The following is a 22,137-nucleotide window of genomic DNA, read 5'->3' as shown; positions in this document are numbered from 1 at the left end:
GTCGACGGAGTAAAGTGGTCTCAATGTGTATTTTTTTCTGTTTCAAACGGCAATTTTAGTGATAAAAGCGTGTCTTCTAAGCGCCAAAGTATGTCTCCTGTTGGTATTAAAAAAAAAAAGAGGAAAGCCATCAGTTTAGAGCAGAAAATGAAAATTATAAATCAGCATGAAGCTGGAAAGGCCGTCGCATTCATAGCACCATCTTCGACTTATGATATTTTTGTATTTTCGAAATTCAAACTGATGTATTTTGAGTAGAGGACTACCTGTACTTCAATAACAGGACAACACACAATTGAAGACTAATAATAAACAAATTTGAATGTTAAAAAATTGGTCAATTAATAGTAAAAAAAAAAAAAAAAAAAAAAAAGAAAAACGTTTAGTCCCTGAAACTACAGGGAGATTTTTTGCTGACGAGCCATTTTATTGATACACCAGTGACAAAACTGCATAGGTTCGTATGTTATTCACTATAAGAATCTCTTCAGGACAGAGAAGAGTAAGAGGACAGAGAAAAGAAAAAAAAGCATGCTGCTAATTACATGATGTTTATAGCTGCTCCCGTTATCCTATTATCATGTAAGTGATATCAAGAACAAGCTTTTTTGTTTTTAATTTTATTTAAAAATACAAAATGTCGTTTGCACATGTACTCGTATAAGTCAGAAAAAAAATATCTTGCCAAAATCGGAAAAAAAAAAATAAATAAATCTACCTGGTTGAGCAATGTATTATATTATATTTGGAGATAGCGACATCTGAATATTTTTTCCCCGAGCTTGAACACTCGGGTGGATTGTGACAAGAAACAAATGTGACGGAAATAAAATTTGCTGTTAACAAATAAATGTATTTATGTAGCTACAAATCAACTCAACATAAAAGCAGCAACACTTTTAATCATGCAGTAAACACTTATGATTTCTAGCTTCTTTAATACACTGTTGATTATTCATTCATCTTTTTACACTCATCTATTTTCCCTCCTGCTCCTGTTTTTTTTTTTTTTTTAGCGCTTATTTTAGACAGGACCGTTCTTCATCACCACCTCCACAGCTCACTTCGGGGAAGGGTTTAGGGAAGGGGTTATGCATCATGCCAGCACTAAGGATACAAATATACTGAACATGTATAGTAAAACTAGGGCGTTTTCACTGCTACTCAAAAGAAAAGTGTACCTGTGTCGACTTTGGACTTGACCCGGGAGAGGTCGATGTGGCGGGGAGGACGGAGAGGAGCGGCGGGACGACGAGGGGCGGGTTTGCGGCGCTCGGAGAATTTACTGATTTTGGACAGAGGGGCGAAGATTCCTGTAATAAAAAATGCAAAGGGAGACAACATCAGTTTTATAGAACTATTCTAATACTCCTCAATTTCACAAGTTTCTGCTTATTGCATTCAAGGTAAAAAAAAAATAAAAAAAACGGAATGAATAAATAAATAAGTAAACAGATAAAAGATATATTGGATGGTGTTTCCTCACAGTGCTTCCAAACAGTGTTTTGCATTAACATAATATGATGTTTCAGCATTACTGAGCTATATATAGCTGGAATGACCTATTTCTCTAACAAAAATGCAGGTAGTATATCAAATCTCAAGTGCAAAATAAATCAATAAAATCAATAAACACAAACAGGGGGCTGAAAAACGAATGACGCTTTTATCTACCCACCTTTGGAAAGCGATAAATGAATAAAGAATTAAATACATGAGCAAACAATTCGTAAAATAAAAATATACTAACAATTACTATGAAAAAAAAACACGCATACTAATCTGAGAACAGTCACAAAATGGCGTACCTGCTGTTCTATAAGAAATATTGCATTCCTATTCATCATCATCATCATCATCATCACCCATTCTAGTTCGAATCAAGTTGCATTTTATATGGTCATTTCAACCATCATCAACCATCATGTTTAGGGCATGTTTATGTATAAGATTTGCCATACTTATTATATGATAATGCATTATAGGATAATAGAGAACCTTTTTTGTGATTACATTTGCATACATTTTACTTCAAAGAAAACATTTGAGAGGTGTTAAAATTATATTATATTATAGCAGTTTTATATATATATATATATTTATATATATAAAACTTTCTTTCGGCTTCTCCCGTTAGGGGTCGCCAGAGCGGATCCTCCGCACGTTTGATTTGGCACATGTTTTACGCTGGATGCCCTTCCTAACGCAACCCTCCCCAATTTATCCGGGCTTGGGACCGGCACTAAGAGTGGCTGGGGATGGTTCCCTGACCGGGGATCGAACCCGGGTCACAGCGGTGAGAGCGCTGCATCTTAACCACTAGACCACCAGGGGACCTATATATATATATATATATATATATATATATATATATATATATATATATATATATATATATATATATATATATATATATATATATATATATATATATATATATTTATAAACCCAGTTATCTTATTATTAAATATTAACAATCATGTATATAATTGTTAATATTTAATAATAAACATAACTATAAACTATAATGCAATACAATCCCACTCTTGATGTCACCCAAATGAGGACGGGTTCCTATTTAAACATCTAAGGGAGTTTTTCCTTGCTACAGTCGCCATGGCTACTCATCAGGGATAAACACACATCGCTCACCTTAACTCTTAAATTTTGTAAAGCTGCTTTGGGACAATTTCCGTTGTGAAAAGCTCCATAGAAATAAACTTCACTTCCATACATAATTAGTGTATCAGTAACAGTGCATCATGCATGATAAATGTTTCATATCATGATATGGATGTGTGTGTTATACAGTAAGCATGAATGACATCATGTTCAGACATAGAGAAAGTCAATTATTACCATGTTTCATATGGCAGGTAAAGTAGTGAACCCCGGCCACGGATCCGTCGTTCTTTCCCTCGGGCTGCTGAAGCTCCACACCGGCCCACAGCCCCCCGGCGAACTCGGTACTGCCGCAGAACCTCAGAGTCCCCACCTAAACTCATTCACACCACATATACACCCGAAAACAGAAAAGTCTGCGCTTAGTGTTCGTACACGTTGTAGGGACCCTCGAACGGTGTGCTCTTAGTGAAGACCTTGAGCAAAGAAGGGAGAAATCTGCAGGGAATAACTGGCCAAATTGTTTTCGAGCCGTGTGGTTCATGGGAAAATAACGTTCATTCAATAGACCTGCTTCATGCCTGCTTTATCATGCTCTATCCTCCAGAGTGCAATGAAAAGCGATTACTCTTTCACAAAGACACCCCCAACCCCCCCATACAAACACATGGACACACACACATTTGTGTGTGTGTATCCAGGACAGTGCAAAGCGAGTGACAATTTTTTCCTGCCAACATCCGTAAACAACCAAATCAACTGCGATAGAAATAATCTCAAAAAAGTAAAACAGAGATCGAATAGAGCCGGTGGCACACAGGCAGCCCAACGATAATGGGGTTTTGATTAGCCAATCTACACCTTCTTGCTGCGTGCCACACTTTAGTCACGGTCTGCTGAGGGATTTAACTAATGGCTTATTCGTCTTTAGACCTGTACAAGTATGTGGATGGAGCACCAGATGTAAAAGCAAGGACAATGGCAATCAGGTAGCTGTCCAATCCTTACAGGGACCCTCTTTTTTCTCAAACGGTTTGAGAACAAGAGCAAGCGTGACTGAGTCTGAGACCTGAAAAATACTTGGCATACAATTTTAAGGGGGGCTCGATTGTAGGGTTCACTGTATAGGACACCGAATAACAGCAACACTAAGATGCTGTTGTTGGGTCCTCGAACAAGGTCACCTGACTGCACACTGCTCAATAGTATTCTGAAATAAAATGTTTAGAAAGAAAAAAAAAAAAAGAAAGGTTTTAACTCAAGAGATCTAATACCCTGTATTGCGTGTCATTCGCAGTAACACTAATCATGAGTGTCCATGAAAAGAGGACAGATAGAACTTTCCTCCAGTGTTGTGTTGCCATGTGATGCAGCAAAAGCAGCAGTTTAAAAAAAAGTGATTGGTTGGCTTGAGTCTTGGATAAAATGTGATTTCTTCACTGGAAAAGTCGATTAAGTAATTAATGAATGAATCAACAATCTACCAAGTAAAAATCTAATAGTCTAATGCGACAACAATCTCAAGATTGCCCAATTTTTCTTCTTTTCTTCTTTAAATAGCATCTTCAAAAAGCTTTAATTGCCATTAACTGCAAAACAACAAACAAAAAATACTGTATACGACTGATATCGACTGATATAGAATCGAGGTTCCACCGTATCAGTCTAAAAACATCTAAATGTATTTCCAGTTTGCAGTTTAATACGGTCCAGCAGTGTTCAAGCTTCTATAAAATCTGTATGAATTTATAGTGCTTAACGAAAACAATATATAAATGCTTACTAGTGATACTGACATTTTATCAGATTCACATTTTTGTTTGTTAGTGTGATTTGTATTTAAAGAGTATCTGCAAGAGTGAGGGAAAGTTTATAGGACTGTAGTGAGACCTGCGATGTTGTATGGTTTAGAGACAGTGGTATTGAGTAAAAGACAGGAGGTGGAGCTGGAGGTAGCAGAGCTGAAGATGTTGAGGTTTTCGCTGGGAGTGACGACGACGGACAGGATTAGAAATGAGTTTATTAGAGGGACAGCGCATGTAGGACGTTTTGGAGACAAGGTGAGGGAGGCGTGATTGAGATGGTTGGAACATGTGCAGAGGAGGGACATGGGGTATATCAGTAGAAGAATGCTGAGGATGGAGCCACCAGGAAGGAGGAAAAGAGGAAGGCCAAGGAGGAGGTTTATGGATGTGGTGAAGGTAGACATGCAGGTAGTTGGATTGAAAGAGGCAGATGTAGAGGACAGGCGGGTATGGAGGCTGAAGCCGAAGGAAAAAGAAAAATATTTTTTTTTGATTGTTGTCTTTATACTTGCGGCTTAGCTTACCTATAAATAAAAAAAAAAGTTTTTTAAAGAAATAAAGAAAACAAGAATATATATTACTTTACATTATTCAGCTACAAGGGTGTTAGTAAAGTCAGCTACTAATGTAGGTCCAATTCATCCCAAAGATGTTTAGTAGGGATGGGATCAGAGCTTTATAGCTCTATATCTTTAAGGAGTTTTCTTTGTGCACTGGTTTTGCTTTGAGGTTCCATGCTGGTCAACAGGTTTTGGGTCTCCCAGTTCAAGTGAAGGAAAAATGTCATGCTACTGCATCCAAAGTCATCCTGTGAAATCGTGTGCCTTCAGCTTTGAAATAACCGTTTTGATGTGATAGAACCACATATGGCTGGGAAAGTCTACAAATGTTTTTTTTTTATTCAGTGATAGCTAGCATAAACCACTTGCACTCTTCCAAAAAGGTTGTTTATGGAGAAATCATGCTTTCAAATATGACTGAGATTTTAAAATGAACCAAATGGCCATTTAACCAGCTTAAACTACGGCTAAGTTACATCTTGAATATACAGTGGAACCTCGCTTAACGAGCACCTCGCTTAACGAGCTAAATATATTGTAAAAAAAAAAATGGCTCCCTTAACGAGCGACATTTCGCATAACGAGTGATGAGGAAAGGGGAAGTCCCCCTAGTGACTTTCCCCGCCAGTGCTACATGGGTCTGTGTTAAGCACTCGTTTCGCCAGCATGTTAGTGTCGCTTGTGATCACACATTTTTCCAAACTTGTGTTCAGACATTATTTGTGATTTATTAAATTTTTTGTGTGTGCAACGTTTATTAACCCTTGCAAAAATACCCCTGATAAAAAGCCACAACAAGTGCAATTTTCACCAAAGTTTGAAGACAGATTTAGACAGCTTTCTAGTAAAAAAAAAATATTAGGTAATGTATCATTAATTAATAAATAATAAACTAATTATTTCGATTTGTTTTTTTGTTTTCTGCAAACCGAAATCGCATTCCAGGTTGGTTCGTCTCACGATAGAAGAGAAGATGAAGGTGATTTATGCTCCTTAACAATTTATAAGTAATTTTCTTTGAATAAAGGTATATATAAAAGATGTTTAGTATTTTTTTCTGCATGAAACGTATTATTGTATTTTACATTAATTAATATGGGAAAAATTGTTTCCCTTAATGAGTGTTTCGCATTACGAGTAAGATTCTGGAATGAATTATGCTCATTATGCAGGGTTCCACTGTATATTCATTAGCACAAGAGTATTGGTTATAGAGCAATGGGAATATACTATATCTGTCAGGCTGATGACGCGGAAGCAGATATAGTCCAATCATTGTCTTTATTAATTTGTACGAAACAAAACACTCTCAAGCCGATCAGAAAAAACAACCAAAGAGATCCGCTCGAGACGAGTATTCCACCGAGGGGGCGTGGCAGGGGGATCCCGGACAATATCCATGTATTTCCAACAGATCCAGTTGCAAAACTGTTTTTTTTTAGCTCTCTTAAAAAAAGGAAAAAAAACTCATATCCAGTGCTTAAAAAAAAAATACTTAAAACTGTTGCAGAAGTTCTATAGAATTATAAATGAATCCTGCAGATAAAGTGATCAGAATTTGGAATTGATTCAAACTGGGTCAAAAACCCAGCAAAGTCGAATGTCTGGATTTATTTATTTATTTATTTTTATTATTCACCAGCTTGCTTTCTGTCTGAGGTATATTCCAAAGACATATTCATACAGGCATTCAAATCAGCAATGCTTTTGGTGGAGACGTTCAGCCTAACTAAGTGTTCGAAACATTAATCAATTTGAGGCTCCATTTGGTTTCAAGATTCACACAACATATCAAGCACTAAAACTAAGTTGTTACAGGGGTACAACAACATTGGCTGAGTGTAGCTCGCACTTAGTGGTTGTGAAACTGAAAAGGGGAGAAGTGGGAGGTTTTTGGCAGCTGCTGTATCAAGCCAAAAGCCAAGTTGCTTAAACATAGGTGTGGGATTCCTTAAAAAGTAAGTGATAAGACGGTAAGAGAAAACTGGAGAGAGAGGGTGTGATGATTTATAAGGATGTAACATTTGCATGTGTCTTGCATCTACTTAATCACATCATCAGTACTGTATGATTTGGAAATAGCTACTGCATACTGAATGGTACCTTTTGGCCAGCGATGACGACCTTGTCTCCGACGTGGATGCCCATATTGGCGAGATGAGCTCGGGCCTTCTCTGAATGAAGATCAAGGGACTGTCCAGGCACCATAGGTCGAGGAGTAAGAGGTTGGGGTAGAACATCCCTCAGCAACGTCCTGAGCTCTTTGGCCTGTGCTGCAGCGTCTGCCATCTCAAGAGGCATGTCCAGAGGTTCAGGCACCACATCTACAGGACACTGTCCCTTATCATTCTGCTTAAACGGAACCAAAAGCAGAGAAAAGCAAACTTTTATAAACGCTGACTTCTTTTTTTTTTTTGTTATCTTTATTTACAGAATGGGATTTTCGTTATCAACAATGCATTTGTGTATCGAATTAGCACCTTTCCACTTATGGGCACAATTAGTTCGATTTTCCACTCAAAGAATTGAAGAACTTTGGTGAGAAAGGGATGCAAAGGCAGATAAATATCCAGACATCAAAGTTGCAGAATAGCACAGTTTTATAACTAACTGTGACTCTAATTAGATGCCACTTGCAGAAACACAGAGTCGCGTGAAAGAAATCGTTAATAAGAGCAACCCAGGAAAATGGAGCTCTTGCATGGGACATCACTGGAACTGAAATGAAATGCAACTCTGTGCCAATGAACATCATGAGCAGCGACATGACAACATATAAGTGAGCTAATTATATATATATATATATATATATATATATATATATATATATATATATATATATATATATATATATATATATATATATATATACACATACATACACACACACACACACACCGTAATTACCAGACTATAAAGCGCACCCATATATAAGCTGCACCCACTGAATTTTACAAATATTTTTATTTTAAACATAATTAAGCCGCAGGTGTCTACACTAATGTACTTTACACAGGCTTTAACGAAAGACACGTTACACACGGTGTAACAGGTGAAATATGTTGCGCTTCCTTTAGGAGCATAGCGTTATTTTGGGAATAGCATGCCACTGCATTCTCCCAGTATTACTGCGTGTGTGTAAGACCGAGGAATATGTCCTCATTATTTTCTGATGCTGATTTCTAAGTTTCTTTGACTAACCCTTAACGCTGTTGCCAAGAAAAATAAAAAAGGACGCGTTTTGGAAACCTGTCTGTGCTTATATGATTTCTGTTGCTGGAGTTAGCGAGCTCTCCCTTCACCCAGACTAAACGCGCTACAATGGCTTGTATCTAAACAGAAGCCTACCAAGAAAGTCATTGTTCACTGTCTTCCTCCTTCCTTTCACAACAATTTCTCTCGGGAGTTTATCTTTTGGCATCGTCGTGCGTTTAAAAAAAAAAGTTTTTTCTCCCGATGCTGTGCAGCTCAGAACACAGGTGAGGTGCGTTTTTTTCGTTTCCGTTCGGAAATTTCATTGGTCTAATGTTATGCCGCTCAGTTTTTTGGCTTGAAGTTTGTGAACCAGGAAAATCCCAGGAAAAATTCATAAATTAGCCGCTTCGTTGTTTAAGCCGCGGGGTTATATATATATATATATATATATATATATATATATATATATATATATATATATATATATATATATATATATATATATGTGTATAGAGAGAGAGAGAGAGAGAGAGAGAGAGAGAGAGAGAGAGAGAGAGAGAACCCCTAACATCACCTAATTTCTTTTCTTTCCCAAGTTGACCCAAAGACTTCACAGGTCTAAGTTTGCAAGACACAAATGTTTTTTTTGTTGTTTAGTTTTTTTAATATCCAGTGTACTTTCCCCTTCGGTGAACTGGCTTTTTCAATTCGTTTGCTTCTCGAGCTGAAAAGGCAGTTTTTCGGTGGCTTCCACAGTGCCTCAGCAAGGGGTCCAATTAAAAAGTGCTACTGCTAAACAGTTAATATGAAGCTCAGCATGTTTCAGCATAGTGGCACTGTGTTCAAGCCTTGCTCGCTGATCCAACAAGAGCTTTCCAGAAGAACCTTAACTGCGCAGCTAGCACTGACCTAAACATAAGCTATAATGCACAAATGTCAAACTCGAGGCCCACAGGCCAAATACAGCCTACATGTAAACTTGCAAGAAAAACATATTGAATATTTTCACACGTTGTTTTTTTATTTTATTTTCAGAACTCTCACCCGACCTGCAGTGACCGCCAGTTCCACGTGGGCTAACGTTTCACAAAGCTGAAACTCTGATAAATTGAGTCGACGGAGAGTAAAAAGCCCTAATAGTTCAAAGACGATACAAATGTATGAGAGCACATACGGTCATGTGACTTCTTCTGGAACTCTTCTCTTCTCTTTTTTTTTTATACAATAATCAGTTACTCTATATTTTATACTGTATATTCCACATCTAAATGGAAACAGTACTATTGCATTGCAAGATATTATTAAAATTTAACAAATAACCACCCGATACAGTCAGGTACTGATGTAGGTGAGGTGAGGAGGCCTGGGGTGCAGTCAGTGTTCCAATTCATCCTAAAACTATTCAGTAGGGTTGAGGTCAGAGTTCTAAAGTAGGCCACGCAAGATCTTCCAATCCAACCAACCAATGTAAACCGTATGTTCATGAAGAAGGCTTTGTGCACAGGACCACTGTTATTCTGGACCATGTTTGGGTCTCCTAGCAAAAAAGACATTCGACACCATTTTGTTAACAGTTTGGGCTAAAAAAATAAAATAAATAAAAAAATAACTAGTGAAATCAGGTTTCCAAATACTTTTTCTCATTTGAACATTTTCTTCTCCAGTTCATCAAATTCATCTTGTGCATCAGCCCAAAATCCCCATATTCACCATATACTTAAAATGTCATGCAAAAATCATACATTTACTTTAGGAAGGCCATTACAACATTTTTAAAATAGCTCACACTCTGTATGCAAGTGTCACTCTGTTACTGTGATTACAGTTGTTTAGACACTGTATATATGTAAAACTAGAGGTCGACTGATTAATTGTTTTTGCTGCTTAATCGGCATTGATATATGATATGATTATGGAATGCAAAAATCCATACCAATAGTTTTTCCCCCTTTCAGTTCGCTGTCACTATGAGAGCGGCCTCTAGAGGTGAATTACTAAAACCGCCTGCTGCACGGAGAGTGCTACAGTATATTAGATTTATTATTTATATTATAATTATAATTCATTAATGGTATAATTATATATTTTTTTTGAATATATTCATCTTTCCATTTTTTTTAATCCAATACTGTTTTTTATTAATTTTTTTTTATTTTACTTAAAACAACTTATTAACGATAAAATAGTGGAGGAAGTGAAATTATTCCTTATTTATAATTTTTTTCCCCTTATTTCAGTTCAACTCAGCAGATTTAAAAAATAAAAACTGCCCTTAACATGTTTTTAACGATTTAATATAACCAAATTATGAAATCAGAAAATAAATAGAAACGCTCGAAATCCTAAATCAAGTCAGCTGTTCTTCACAGGGAGAGGTTTTCTGTGGGCCAAGATACATTTTGCACTTTGGTTTTGTTTCGAGTCGAAGCTTTTTAGCATGGCACTCAATCAAACCAGCTGTGTGAGGCAGTTGGAAGAAGAGCTGGTGAAGAGCTACACCCTTCGCTTTCTCTCTTCTCCTTCCACTAGACGCAACGTGACACATGCATAGAACTGGCATCGAGAAACCAAAATGGCCAGCAGTAAAGTGTCACGCTTGACATTAATTAAATAACAGGATTAAGGCGCGGCACGCGGGAAAGCGCCTACAGCCGGCAGAAGAAAGACAAACGCGCCGCCGCCGCAGACAGAGCCAGGCCTTAATGTGATGAGAACATCTTCCTATTAAAAGGAATGAGTCTTTTTGTGCGTTTGTAAATTTAAATGCGGCCGTCATGTCTTGTTATTAGTTGCATGCGAACGTACTGCTCCAGAGAATGACAGCACTTTTGATTTGTAATGGTATGCAGGGTTGTTCAGTTCTGTAGCTCGGTATACAGTGCACAGCAGGGCTTTTTGCTTAGAAGTGCAAAGTGTGTGGGAACCAAGACGACAAACATACACACATATACACACAAATGCAAGCAGCAATCACTTGCCCTCTTATTTATCAGAAATCTTGAAAGCAGGGTTTCTAAAGGGCCCTGACCACTGAAATTACAGAAAAAAAACTATACTATGGATGATGGAAGCTGTAGGTACTAAACAAAATTTTTGACTCACCCGAATCGTCACGATCCTCCGAATATCGTGTAAATCTTTAATGTAACTTTTCAACACATGAACAACCCTTATATATATATATAAAATAAACATAACTTCAATATATCACATCGATTAGTGTTGCTCTCTCACAAACTCTCTCTCATATACACACACTCATAAATGCAGAGAAACTCTTTCATCATTCCCAGCGGAAAACTCACAGATTTTTTTTTTTCTGGAAGATAAAGTGTGATGTTGGGATCAGACCCCAGTTGGACCCGAGTCAGCTTTGGCAAAGGTACAACCCAGACGGGGCAGCGATTGCATATAAATCATTAGTGATATTTAGTTTTGCAAAAAGGCGCAACATTTCTATGGCGGAAACTTACAATAACTTCATCTGGGAAAGATTCCAAGTTGGAAACTTAATAGGAATTTATGGGAATTGATGGGAATTAGTTAGAAATTTGGGGAAATGTGTATAAATCGTATACAAACAAAATTTTTTTTGGGTCATAAGCTGGCATTCATGCAAACTAATACAGTCAACCCCTGATAATTCCCAGGTCGGAAAATGTACGCGGGGTCTCATTTGGAGAAACAGCAAGTTGCAAATTATCCGCAGCGTAACCGAATGTTCAGGCACGTGTTTTTTTGGCTTTCTCAAACAAATTTCATAAAAATTTTGAAAACACATTATTGTTATAAAGTGACATAATGTCTAGATGAATTCACTGAGGTACCATATGGGCTGCGGGGTTGCGTCCTAAATTCTCGTATTTACGGAACTTGGGTTGGGTGGTCTAATTTTTTACTTCGATTTTGTTGTTAGTATAATTTTTTTATAATTTTGTTGAATTATAAGTAGTAATAACTTACACACAGCACAAGCAAGTTTTAAACATTAATGTAATTAAGTACGTAAATACCAAGATGGACATTTTTGTGTGCACAATTCAAGAAATGATCTGTGTTATGTTATGGAGGAATGCACAATGTATGTAGGTGGTACGACCTGCAGTAATTGTGCTTGTGTGAGGTGACTGATGAGTGTGCAGAGGAAAAATTCAGCAGAAACTGATCGGGTTGATTATCCTGCAAGATTTATTTAATTTTGCTGATTTATTTGATTTAAAAAACCTACAATTTTGTAAATTCCCATATATTCCCATTAACTTCCATGGCAAGTTTTTTAGGGGAATTTTGCAACCCTAGTGACATTTGACACTTGGTATAAAAAATAAATAAAACAGAACAGAGTTTAGCTATTGGAGAGTTTGAAATGCGTCTGAGATTCGCTGGTTATTGTCGTCCCGCTGTGTTTACTGAAAGCATTTGTATTCGTCTTAACGCTGTCATTATGACAAGAGCGGCATCTTCATACCATACATAGGACCTAATTGGGTCGTTAGCTATTAAAAAAATGCAGCGAAATGTGCCCACTCAACTCATTAATAGCGAGCACTGAAACTGTCCCATGTGAGAGCGTCTCACTTGTGCGACCGCTGACATGCGACGCTCGGTTCAATTTGTTTGTGGTTTATTGTTAATAATCTGTGCTTGCAGTCACTTCTCCGCATGCTCAGGTTGGGGATTCTCTATTGGCTATACTCATTTTAAGAAAGAAAAAAAATCCTCCTGATATGAAAGATTGGTTCATATACTCTTACACAGTGCTAGGAGTATTGTACATGACAACAAACTACAGAAATCAAGACAAATCAAATGTTGCCTGACACGCTTGATTATACTTAGCAAGTGAATCATTTTCAATCCTTTTTAGTTGTATAGCGCTTTTCACAACTGCCATAGTCCCTTTACAGAGATAAAGAGATTATAATGTTAGACTGTATAAATTTAATCCCTTTAAGTTGATCCCTAATGAGCGTGCGAGTGGTGACCCCATATGATGGTATGACAAAGGAACCTTGAGAGGAACCAGAATCATCTAAGTGTCATTGAACGTCCATTCATTATAGTTCCATCACTGTTAAAGTTTACTGTTCAGTGATGGGCGCATAAATGCAGAACCTTTCATGCAAACTGCAGTCCTGAGCCTTAAAAGTAGCCTGTTGATATTAATTACAGTCCGAATCCGTCTTCTTAAGTTGCTCAGTAACTTCATGGATCTTTAAGCTGTTCATGTGGAACCATCCCCAGCTGCACAAAGTGGTCTGCAATTGAAGAGGATCTCAATCCAGACGCAGGGCGTTGGAATGAATCAGGCTAAACTAAAAACTATAAAAAAATAAATAAATAAAACAAGTACTTGAGATTCTACTTGATCTGAAAAAAGTTATCGATGCATCTATAGTACACGAGCAGTGATGCCGTTATGAGACTTCAACATTAGGATCGTCATTGATATTTCTATTCAGTATGGTATTACTATTATTATAAATTATAGGACAGGATTAGAAATGAGTTTATTAGAGGGACAGCACATGTAGGACGTTTTGGAGACAAGGCGAGGGAGGCGTGATTGAGATGGTTTGGACATGTGCAGAGGAGGGACATGGGGTATATCAGTAGGAGAATGCTGAGGATGGAGCCACCAGGAAGGAAAAAAGAGGAAGGCCAAGGAGGAGGTTCATGGTTGTGGTGAGGGAAGACATGCAGATAGTTTGTTTGAAAGAGGCAGATGTAAAGGACAGAGGGGTATGGAGACGGTGTCTTATCGTCCCTACTTTGGCTTCCTGTTAAGTTTCGAATAGACTACAAACTACTGCTACTCACTTATAAAGCACTAAATGGTTTGGCTCCCATGTATCTATCCAGTCTTTTAACACGCTACAATCCGTCACGCTCCCTGAGATCTCAAAACTCTGGGCTTCTAGCAGTTCCTAGAATAGCAAAGTCCACTAAAGGCGGTAGAGCATTTTCACATTTAGCTCCTAAACTCTGGAATAGTCTTCCTGACAGTGTTCGGGGTTCAGATACACTCTCCCAGTTTAAGTGTAGATTAAAAACATATCTTTTTTAGCAAAGCCTACACATAACACACATTACACACATGCACATTATCAACTTGTGCTGTTAATATCATGAACAGCTGCTACGCTAATTCCTCTCCACTGCCTCTCTTTCTCTCCCCATCCCGAGGCATCCTGAGGTTTGGCCAGCTCCAGTCACGTCCCACCTCAGGAAGATTATGGACCCATGGATGATCATGGAGAAGTAGATGCCGAGTGTTTAAAGGTCCTGGCATGGAGAAGCTGATGCTGGATCTATGATGATCACAAATTGTTCTGTATTGTTTAAAGATTTATGATCAAACTCTTGATGTCACCCATATGAGGATGGGTTCCCCTTTGAGTCCGGTTCCTCTCAAGGTTTCTTCCTCATATCATCTAAGGGAGTTTTTCCTTGCCACTGTCGCCGCGGCTGCTCATCAGGGACAAACGCACACCATTCACCTTCACTGTTGTTTTCTGTAAAGCTGCTTTGAGACAATGTCTGTTGTGAAAAGCGCTATACAAATAAACTTGACTTGACTTGACTTGACATGATCCGCTGCGGTGACCCCTAATTGGGGAAGCCGAAAGAAGAAGAAGATAGTACGATGGAAAAATAAATAAGGATTAGTTTCGATATAAGTATTGTACAAATGTCACTTTTATCTCTGTGTACTGGTCTGTACTGCATTGTTAGTGTTATTGTGATATTGCACTAAATGCTGCACACATGCGCTTTATGTAAAGTCCTGCGCATAGTTTTGTTGGTTCTACTTAGATTTGCGTCATCTTGTGAGTTTATGGCTAAAATTACAATAAAAGCCTGTGGGAAATGACATCATCATTATTGATTTTTGATATTGTGTATTATCGTCATGTCGTCACTGACATGCGTACTAGTATGTATTATTACTTATGTATAATAGAAGTAGTATTTCCATTTATAATATTTCTCCTATTATATTTAGTTTTATTACCATTGTTATTAATATTTCTGCAATAACACATACGTACTACTGACTATTAATATCAGTCATTTATCATTCTTTTTATATTTCTGCCGTAATTACTGTAATTTCCGGACTATAAAGCGCACCAATATATAAGCCGCACCCACTGAATTTGGCAAAGATTTTTATTGTAAACATAAATAAGCCGCACCTGTCTATAAGCCGCACCTGTCTATAAGCCGCACATTGAAACTAATGAACGTTACACAGGCTTTAAAGACTGTCTGTTACACGGTGTAACGGGTGAAATATATTGCGCTTCCTTTAGGAGCATAGCGGTATTTTGGGAATAGCCTGCCGCCGCATTTTTTCCGATATTACTGCATGTGCGGAGACCGAGGAATATGTCCTTATTATTTTCTGATGCTCATTTCTAATGTCCAGCTCAGAACACAGGTGAGGTGCGTTTTTTCGTTTCCGTTTGGAAATTTTATTGGTCTAATGTTATGGGGTTTAGTGTTTTGGCTTGAAGTTTGTGAAACCGGGAAAAACCCAGGAAAAATTCATAAATAAGCCGCAGGGATCAAAACGTGGGAAAAAAGTAGCGGCTTATAGTCTGAAAATACGGTAGCTATAGTTTTTACCGGTATATTACTATTTACTATTCTTTTATTATTATTAATATTAGATATTCTTTTTTTATTTATTATAGTGCCTTTTTTGTGTATTTATAAAATTATTGCAAGATTTTCAGCAAGCTTAATTCCATAATACTGCTACAATTAATATTAGGATGGACATTTTCGATATTTATGTAGACATTACTAAATACCTGGTATTTAAATTCCTCATATAATTTTATTAGGAGTGTGAATGAATATTTCTGTTTTCCTGATGTTTTTTCTTACTGTTTTCCCTGATACTATTACCTATAGCCACTATAAAGTCATACTGTAGCAAGGCAGCCGACTTGAACTGCAATTAAAGAGTCAAAATAGTCAAAATATCACTCCAGTGAATAAAGCTCAAGTTGAAGCGCTATATGTGAATCCACTTTCGTCTGTAGAATGATAACCAGCATATACGGTCCACGGTACGCTTCCCTAAAGCAATCTGTGCATTCAAAAACATTGCAGGGCTCAGAATAAAATGGATTCTGGTGTTTCTACTCATCTGAAGTGAGCGTGTTCATCACTACGGACTAAATCGTTGTTCTATACTGATGTGCAAACCACACAGCTACCGCACTACACTCTCTGCTGGAGTTTACTGCGATTTTGAGACTTTGATACTATTTAACGCTGCCACACTGCCCTCAAGTGGTGCAGTCTTACAAAGACAACCCTCTGATACGTCTAAGACTGAATGGATTACGCTTAAAAACAGTACAGGAGACAACACAATTTTGCATCTAATTTTGTCCCAGTCGTATGTTATGGGATATTTGATCTAGTGAGATTTCCTGTGTCTTACCCAGTTAAAAGCAACCATGTAAATTCATCAAAACATAAAAATTTCAAAACAACCTCCGTTTTCTGACAATACAACCAAAAACAAGAATTTAAAGCATACGAACAATGATCAAGGTCAATTTTTATGAATTTGCAGTACTCTAATCCCTTAGTGTTTTTTTTTCTCTTCACCGCAATATTATTCCTCCTCCGTCGTTTTACTAAATGCGCTATTCACTGCTGCCTCAATCTCCAGGACATGTGAGCTATGATTCACTGCCAACTCAGTCTGTGCTGTGCAACAGGCATGGAAACACGTACGCTGGATCATATCAGAGCGCTACAAGAATGATTTCATGAATAATGCATTATACAGCAGGAAGAAAAAAAAAAAAATTGTCTGACTGAAAGGCTGTTCCATCAGCTCCGTATTATAAACCAAATAAAGCTTTTAATCATCCCCATTTCAAGTAGCAAAATCAATGACGGAAAGACTTTAATTCTTAACTTTAAATAGATTCAATAGATAATTAGCACAAACTATGGCATTATGCTGATCTCAGGATTTGGTTGATATGATTATACAATATAATGTTTATCATGATAAATTAGGTCATAGAACACTTTAAGAATATTATAGATGTCGTGATATTGTGTATAGTATGTATATCAAATGTAATTATATTTCTCTGATTGAAAAGTGCAGATAAATACAAGCATAAAAAATTTAAATGCATAAGGTTTTATTATTATTATTATTATTATTATTATTATTATTATTATTATTATTATTATTATTATTATTATATATTTTTTAATTGTATTTTAGAATTTTAAAAGCCAAACATTGAGAAATATAAATTAATATTTTATAAAATTATATTTATGCAGACTTTGAAAGAACATACTAATGCATTCCTTGGAAGTTTTTTGCAAACCTGTATATACTGTATATACCAGTGGCGTGCAGTCAGGGCCAGGAAAGTCTTCTCTGCTGGCCTAAACACTATCAGAAGCACTGACCTACATTTACAACCTAAATTCTAATATTTGTTCCATAAAATTGTATTACTTTATTCTCAACAGTTGAATTTCTTTATTTCGTAGTGTTTCTCTTGGCTGCACTGCTTCCAGTACATGTATGTGGATGTTAGATTGTTTGTCCAATCAGATTTTAGCCTCTATGTGCTGCCATGTCAATCTAATCTGCCCAGGGCCTTCAAAGTCAGTACTGCTGGCTCTTTTACCTTAGTCTCTATAATAAATAAATCAGTTTCTTTAACCAATCAGATTTTATATTCGCCTCACAGTGCAGCTAGCTGGCCTAGAATAACGTCAGCATTTTTCCGTCCTCTGATTGGTTGGTCAGAGTGAAACTGTTACAGCCAAGTTCGACTGGCAAAACATGTGTGTAGCTCTGCACACATAAAAACATCGGAGATTTTTTCACACCTATGGATGAAGAGAAATTGATTTGGTCTCGGACATACTTAAAAATAGCTAGCTTGTCTCAGCCTGGGAAAGGGTTTGTTCTCCACTTCCAGACCAGTGAATACGAGCGGTACCACTGGATTACAGCCTCTGAGGAGCAGTGCAAATTACGAGTCTGCATCTCTGGTGAGTAAGTTGTATTTTATTTAAATCTCTAATGTTTTTGTCATGTTATTAGACAAATATTGATTCTGAACTGCTCCAGATGATGTAGGTGGCACAGTTGTGATTGTAGTGTAGAGGTTTGGAGTCTTAACTGGTTTTCTTACTTTAGTAAAATGGTATTCACCCTCCATATGTGAAATGCCTCTCTCTCTGTAATGCCACGTGTCGTTATATTAAGTGTTTGTATAGTATTGATGGTTTCTATGATTGCGATGTGATAGTGGTGGTATTAAGAGGTGGATTAGGTCGGGTAAGTCTTCACTGAAGGCCCAGGTACCAAATGCACGGCCCGCCACTAATATACACACGCATATGTGCAGTGCAACCTCGATACTCGCGGGGGTTACGTTCTATTTTTTGAGTAACAAAAAATTCGAGGTTTTAAGGGGAATTGTAAATATAATGTACTGTCAACTCAACAAAATTTGTAAATTGCTTGACATAAATGTTTAGTTTACTACTTTAAATGAATAATACAATTATTAAATTAGTTTTTCCAAACAGTTTTATGTCATTTATTAGTACAAACTCTGATTTGAACCGTTACTCCCAACTTTTGAACTATCGAGGTCGCGAGCGGTTCCACTGTATATCATTCAAACACCATCAAAAATCATTCATATATTTTATAGATTTATCAAACCTCTAAATTAATTACAATTAAAATAAGAAGAAGAAGAAGTAGAAAAATAAGAATGAAATATTGTATAAAATTGTTTACTTATATATCATAATAGATCATTTACACACATTTAAACACACTTTCTGTTACTGCACTTCCAGTGTAACATGCTGTTAGAAGAAACAGAATGAGTTTGTTTTCAGTGTTTGATAAGCTGACTAATCATTTATTTAGTCCTAGTCCTAACTTTTTAAATTCATAAATAAATCAATCTAAAACAATAATAAAACGATAACCATTTATAGACCAGATACTAGTGTCTAGTTTCTATTTAAGTGATACCAAATACACACAAATCTACAATTATTATTGTAGTTCACATCAGTTGCTTGGTGGATTTTTCAGAATTACAGAATGAAGGATTTGCTCCTTTTCCAGTGGCACAGAATTAATTGCATAGCTAGTGGTTGTCATGAAAGCAATGAAGTGAGAAAAATCATAGGCTGGAATGAATGTCCTGTTGTGACAACCAATAATACATCAACTTTTTGATAAATTAACTGTTTTCACCTCATACAGCTTCAGAAGCACTTTGCTTGGTGATATTCGATGCGTTTATACAACATTTGATGTAATTAGTGAACTGGTAAAGTGTTTTAAAGTGTATAATTCCCCTTATGCATCATTTAACTGACACTGAACGAATAAGTTAAAAGTTATTGAACAATATCCACAAAACAACATATTTCCACTTGTTATCATTATAGCAGGTATAACGTGAAAGGGTCTTCAACCCGCCTCTCGCTCTCTCTTACCAAGAACCTGTAAAGGTCTGTTCTGCTCTGATTTCTTTCAAAAAATTAAGACTTTTCTCAAAACATTTTAAACTGTTGACACGGGACGCTTTTTCATAAATGCAAAAATAAACAGAAAACGTTTTAATCTGCTAATGTGTAACTTTTGCCGTTCAAGTCTATGTGCAAGTTGTTAATGGAAACAATAAACCTATAATTTGCCTGTCAGACAGAATGACTACAATTAATCCACACACTCCGACCAATCAGAGTTGTTGTAATATGAGTTGTATACATTATTACACAATAATGCAACAACTTCTAATATGAATTGTAACATAACAGAGCTTCATGTCCCCAAGAAAAGTTGTATTTTTGATGCATTTACTATAAATATTCCATCACTATGATTATCTATAAGCTTTGAAACTTCAAAGACAAAATTCACATTTAGATGATAAATGCAATAAAAAAATTATATCGCTTGTCTCTTTCTAAACCCAAATGCTTCTGATGACATCATAGTGCACTTCAGAATCGGCAGTGTTCCAACCCCAATACTTGTGATACTGTACTTGAGCATGGCTTAGGCCAGATTTTAAAAAAGGCAAAAGTTTCTTATATCGCCCTGTTCTCAATTCCTTTTTCAGTGAAAATGATGTCAAATTACGAATATCAATTTTACAAGCTGACTGATCATGATGGTCAATCACAAAGAAGGTCAGAAGCCTCAGGCCTTCAACCATATGAAGTTGTTGTGTGTGTGTGTGTGTGTGTGTGTGTGTGTGTGTGTGTGTGTGTGTGTGTGTGTGTGTGTGTTTGCGTGTGCTCCCAAACGCACCAGCCAGTCCATCGAAAAGTCTGCATTTTTCATAAGGGTAAACAATATCAATAATTACCATTTGGAAAGTGTGGAAGCTGCTGTTTGAGCGGTTCAGGACTTCTGGCTATAATGCCTTGTGAGTGTAAAATGAGTCTCGGAAAAGAAATGAGCATGCCTAATTTAACTTCATGCCCCTGGGAGCCGGCTGAAAGAGAGAAATAAAAGTCACGCATCTACAGTATGTGTGTGTGCGCATGTAATTTATTATTTTTTTAAAGATGCTTCCTGTAAGGCACTTTCATGCCATCCGTTCTAAAATAAATAAATATACAAGTAAAAACAGAGACCTGAATATTTAAAAATATATTTGTAGGTAGATAAATCTAGTAGGCCTTGAGTAGAAATAGTGAGTTGAGTTCATATGTCATTTTGTGCTTTGAGCGTAAAGTCTGCTGCGAAAGGGACAGGCTCATTATTTAAGCGCAATTACTTTTAGACGTTTAATATGCTTAAGTTCACAGCATCCTGTCCAGGCTGTTGAAGACGTAGCACATTATATACATTTAGTCTTTAGATTATGTGCAGGAAATACTGCAGAAAACTGCAATATTCACTTCTATCTTTTCAGCTGCAAACATTAATAGAAGGGCCATGAAGCAGGATTCACTCGAATGCAAAATCCGAATCTCATTAACAAAGTGGGCTAAGGTTCTTTATACTGGTCACATGTGCATTCCAGCATGGTGAAATTCTTGCCTCACATATCCTAGTGATTTTAAAAAGCTACGGTCAGAATGCAGGGTCAGCCATTATACCCAGGAGCATTAAGGGTTAAGGGCCTAGCTTAAGGGCCCTAAGAGAGGCAGCTTTGCAATACCAGGGCTTGAACCACTGACCTTCTGATCACTGATTACATTCACACCTGTGTGCAAAAAGCTCCACCCCATATCTAATTCCAGTCGTCTTCCAGGGAAGTTTTTCTGCTTTTCCGTGCCTCTCAAAACTCATTGCCGCATGTTGAACGCATGTCATGTAAAAAGGTCTCTGGACAAATCTGCCACAGAGACCTCTTACATGACATGCGTTCAACATTCAACTGACGAGAGATCAGGAAGACCTTCAACGAGCTCCCCCCGCAGAAATGTCGAAACCATCGGCAACTTGTGCACGATGATTGTCAGAGAACAATCCACATGACCTTACTTCCGCACCCACCCTCCTCGCCAGATTTGGCTCCTGCGCGCTTCGCCATCTTCCTGAAGATGCTTAAATGTCGCCGTTTTGACACAATTGCATAGATCCGGTGCGATGGTGATTTAATTCCAAAACATTTAATTCCACTGCTGATAAGCCTAATTAAAAATATGCACATTTCAGCTTATGATATATGGCCATTAACAGGAGAAAAAAATCCCTATTATTGACCATTAATGACCTCGGAATATTTAACAGTTAACCCCTTCAGAACATTAAGCCTGTCAGGATTATGGTATGCTGATCAGCACACGTATATAACCTCAGCTTTCACAGCATATTCTGTTTGTCCATAATAAATGCTTGTTCCATGGTTCGGTTACGTTTTTCGCTTTTTTTCCTTTTCGTTTTCATTGAGATTATTTTT

At 37.1% G+C, this 22,137-nt stretch overlaps 1 protein-coding gene across 6 annotated transcripts in view; it reads right to left on the bottom strand.

Moving 5' to 3' along the window:
• The window catches only part of LOC310727812 (CAP-Gly domain-containing linker protein 4), a 123,488-nt gene that overhangs the window by 39,793 nt on the left and 61,558 nt on the right, over positions 1 to 22,137 (bottom strand). For all 6 annotated transcript variants that reach the window (XM_083544642.1, XM_083544645.1, XM_083544643.1 and 3 more), the window contains 3 exons: positions 7,091 to 7,336; positions 2,860 to 2,995; positions 1,182 to 1,313 (listed from right to left, as the gene is read on the bottom strand). In XM_083544642.1, coding sequence (XP_083400768.1) covers positions 1,182 to 1,313; positions 2,860 to 2,995; positions 7,091 to 7,336 — 514 coding nt within the window. The remainder of the gene's footprint in view (positions 1 to 1,181; positions 1,314 to 2,859; positions 2,996 to 7,090; positions 7,337 to 22,137) is intronic.

Source organism: Silurus aristotelis, assembly GCF_946808225.1.
Source record: "Silurus aristotelis genome assembly, chromosome: 6".
In the NCBI taxonomy this organism is placed as follows: domain Eukaryota; kingdom Metazoa; phylum Chordata; class Actinopteri; order Siluriformes; family Siluridae; genus Silurus; species Silurus aristotelis.
This window is presented reverse-complemented; position numbering and strand designations above follow the sequence as displayed.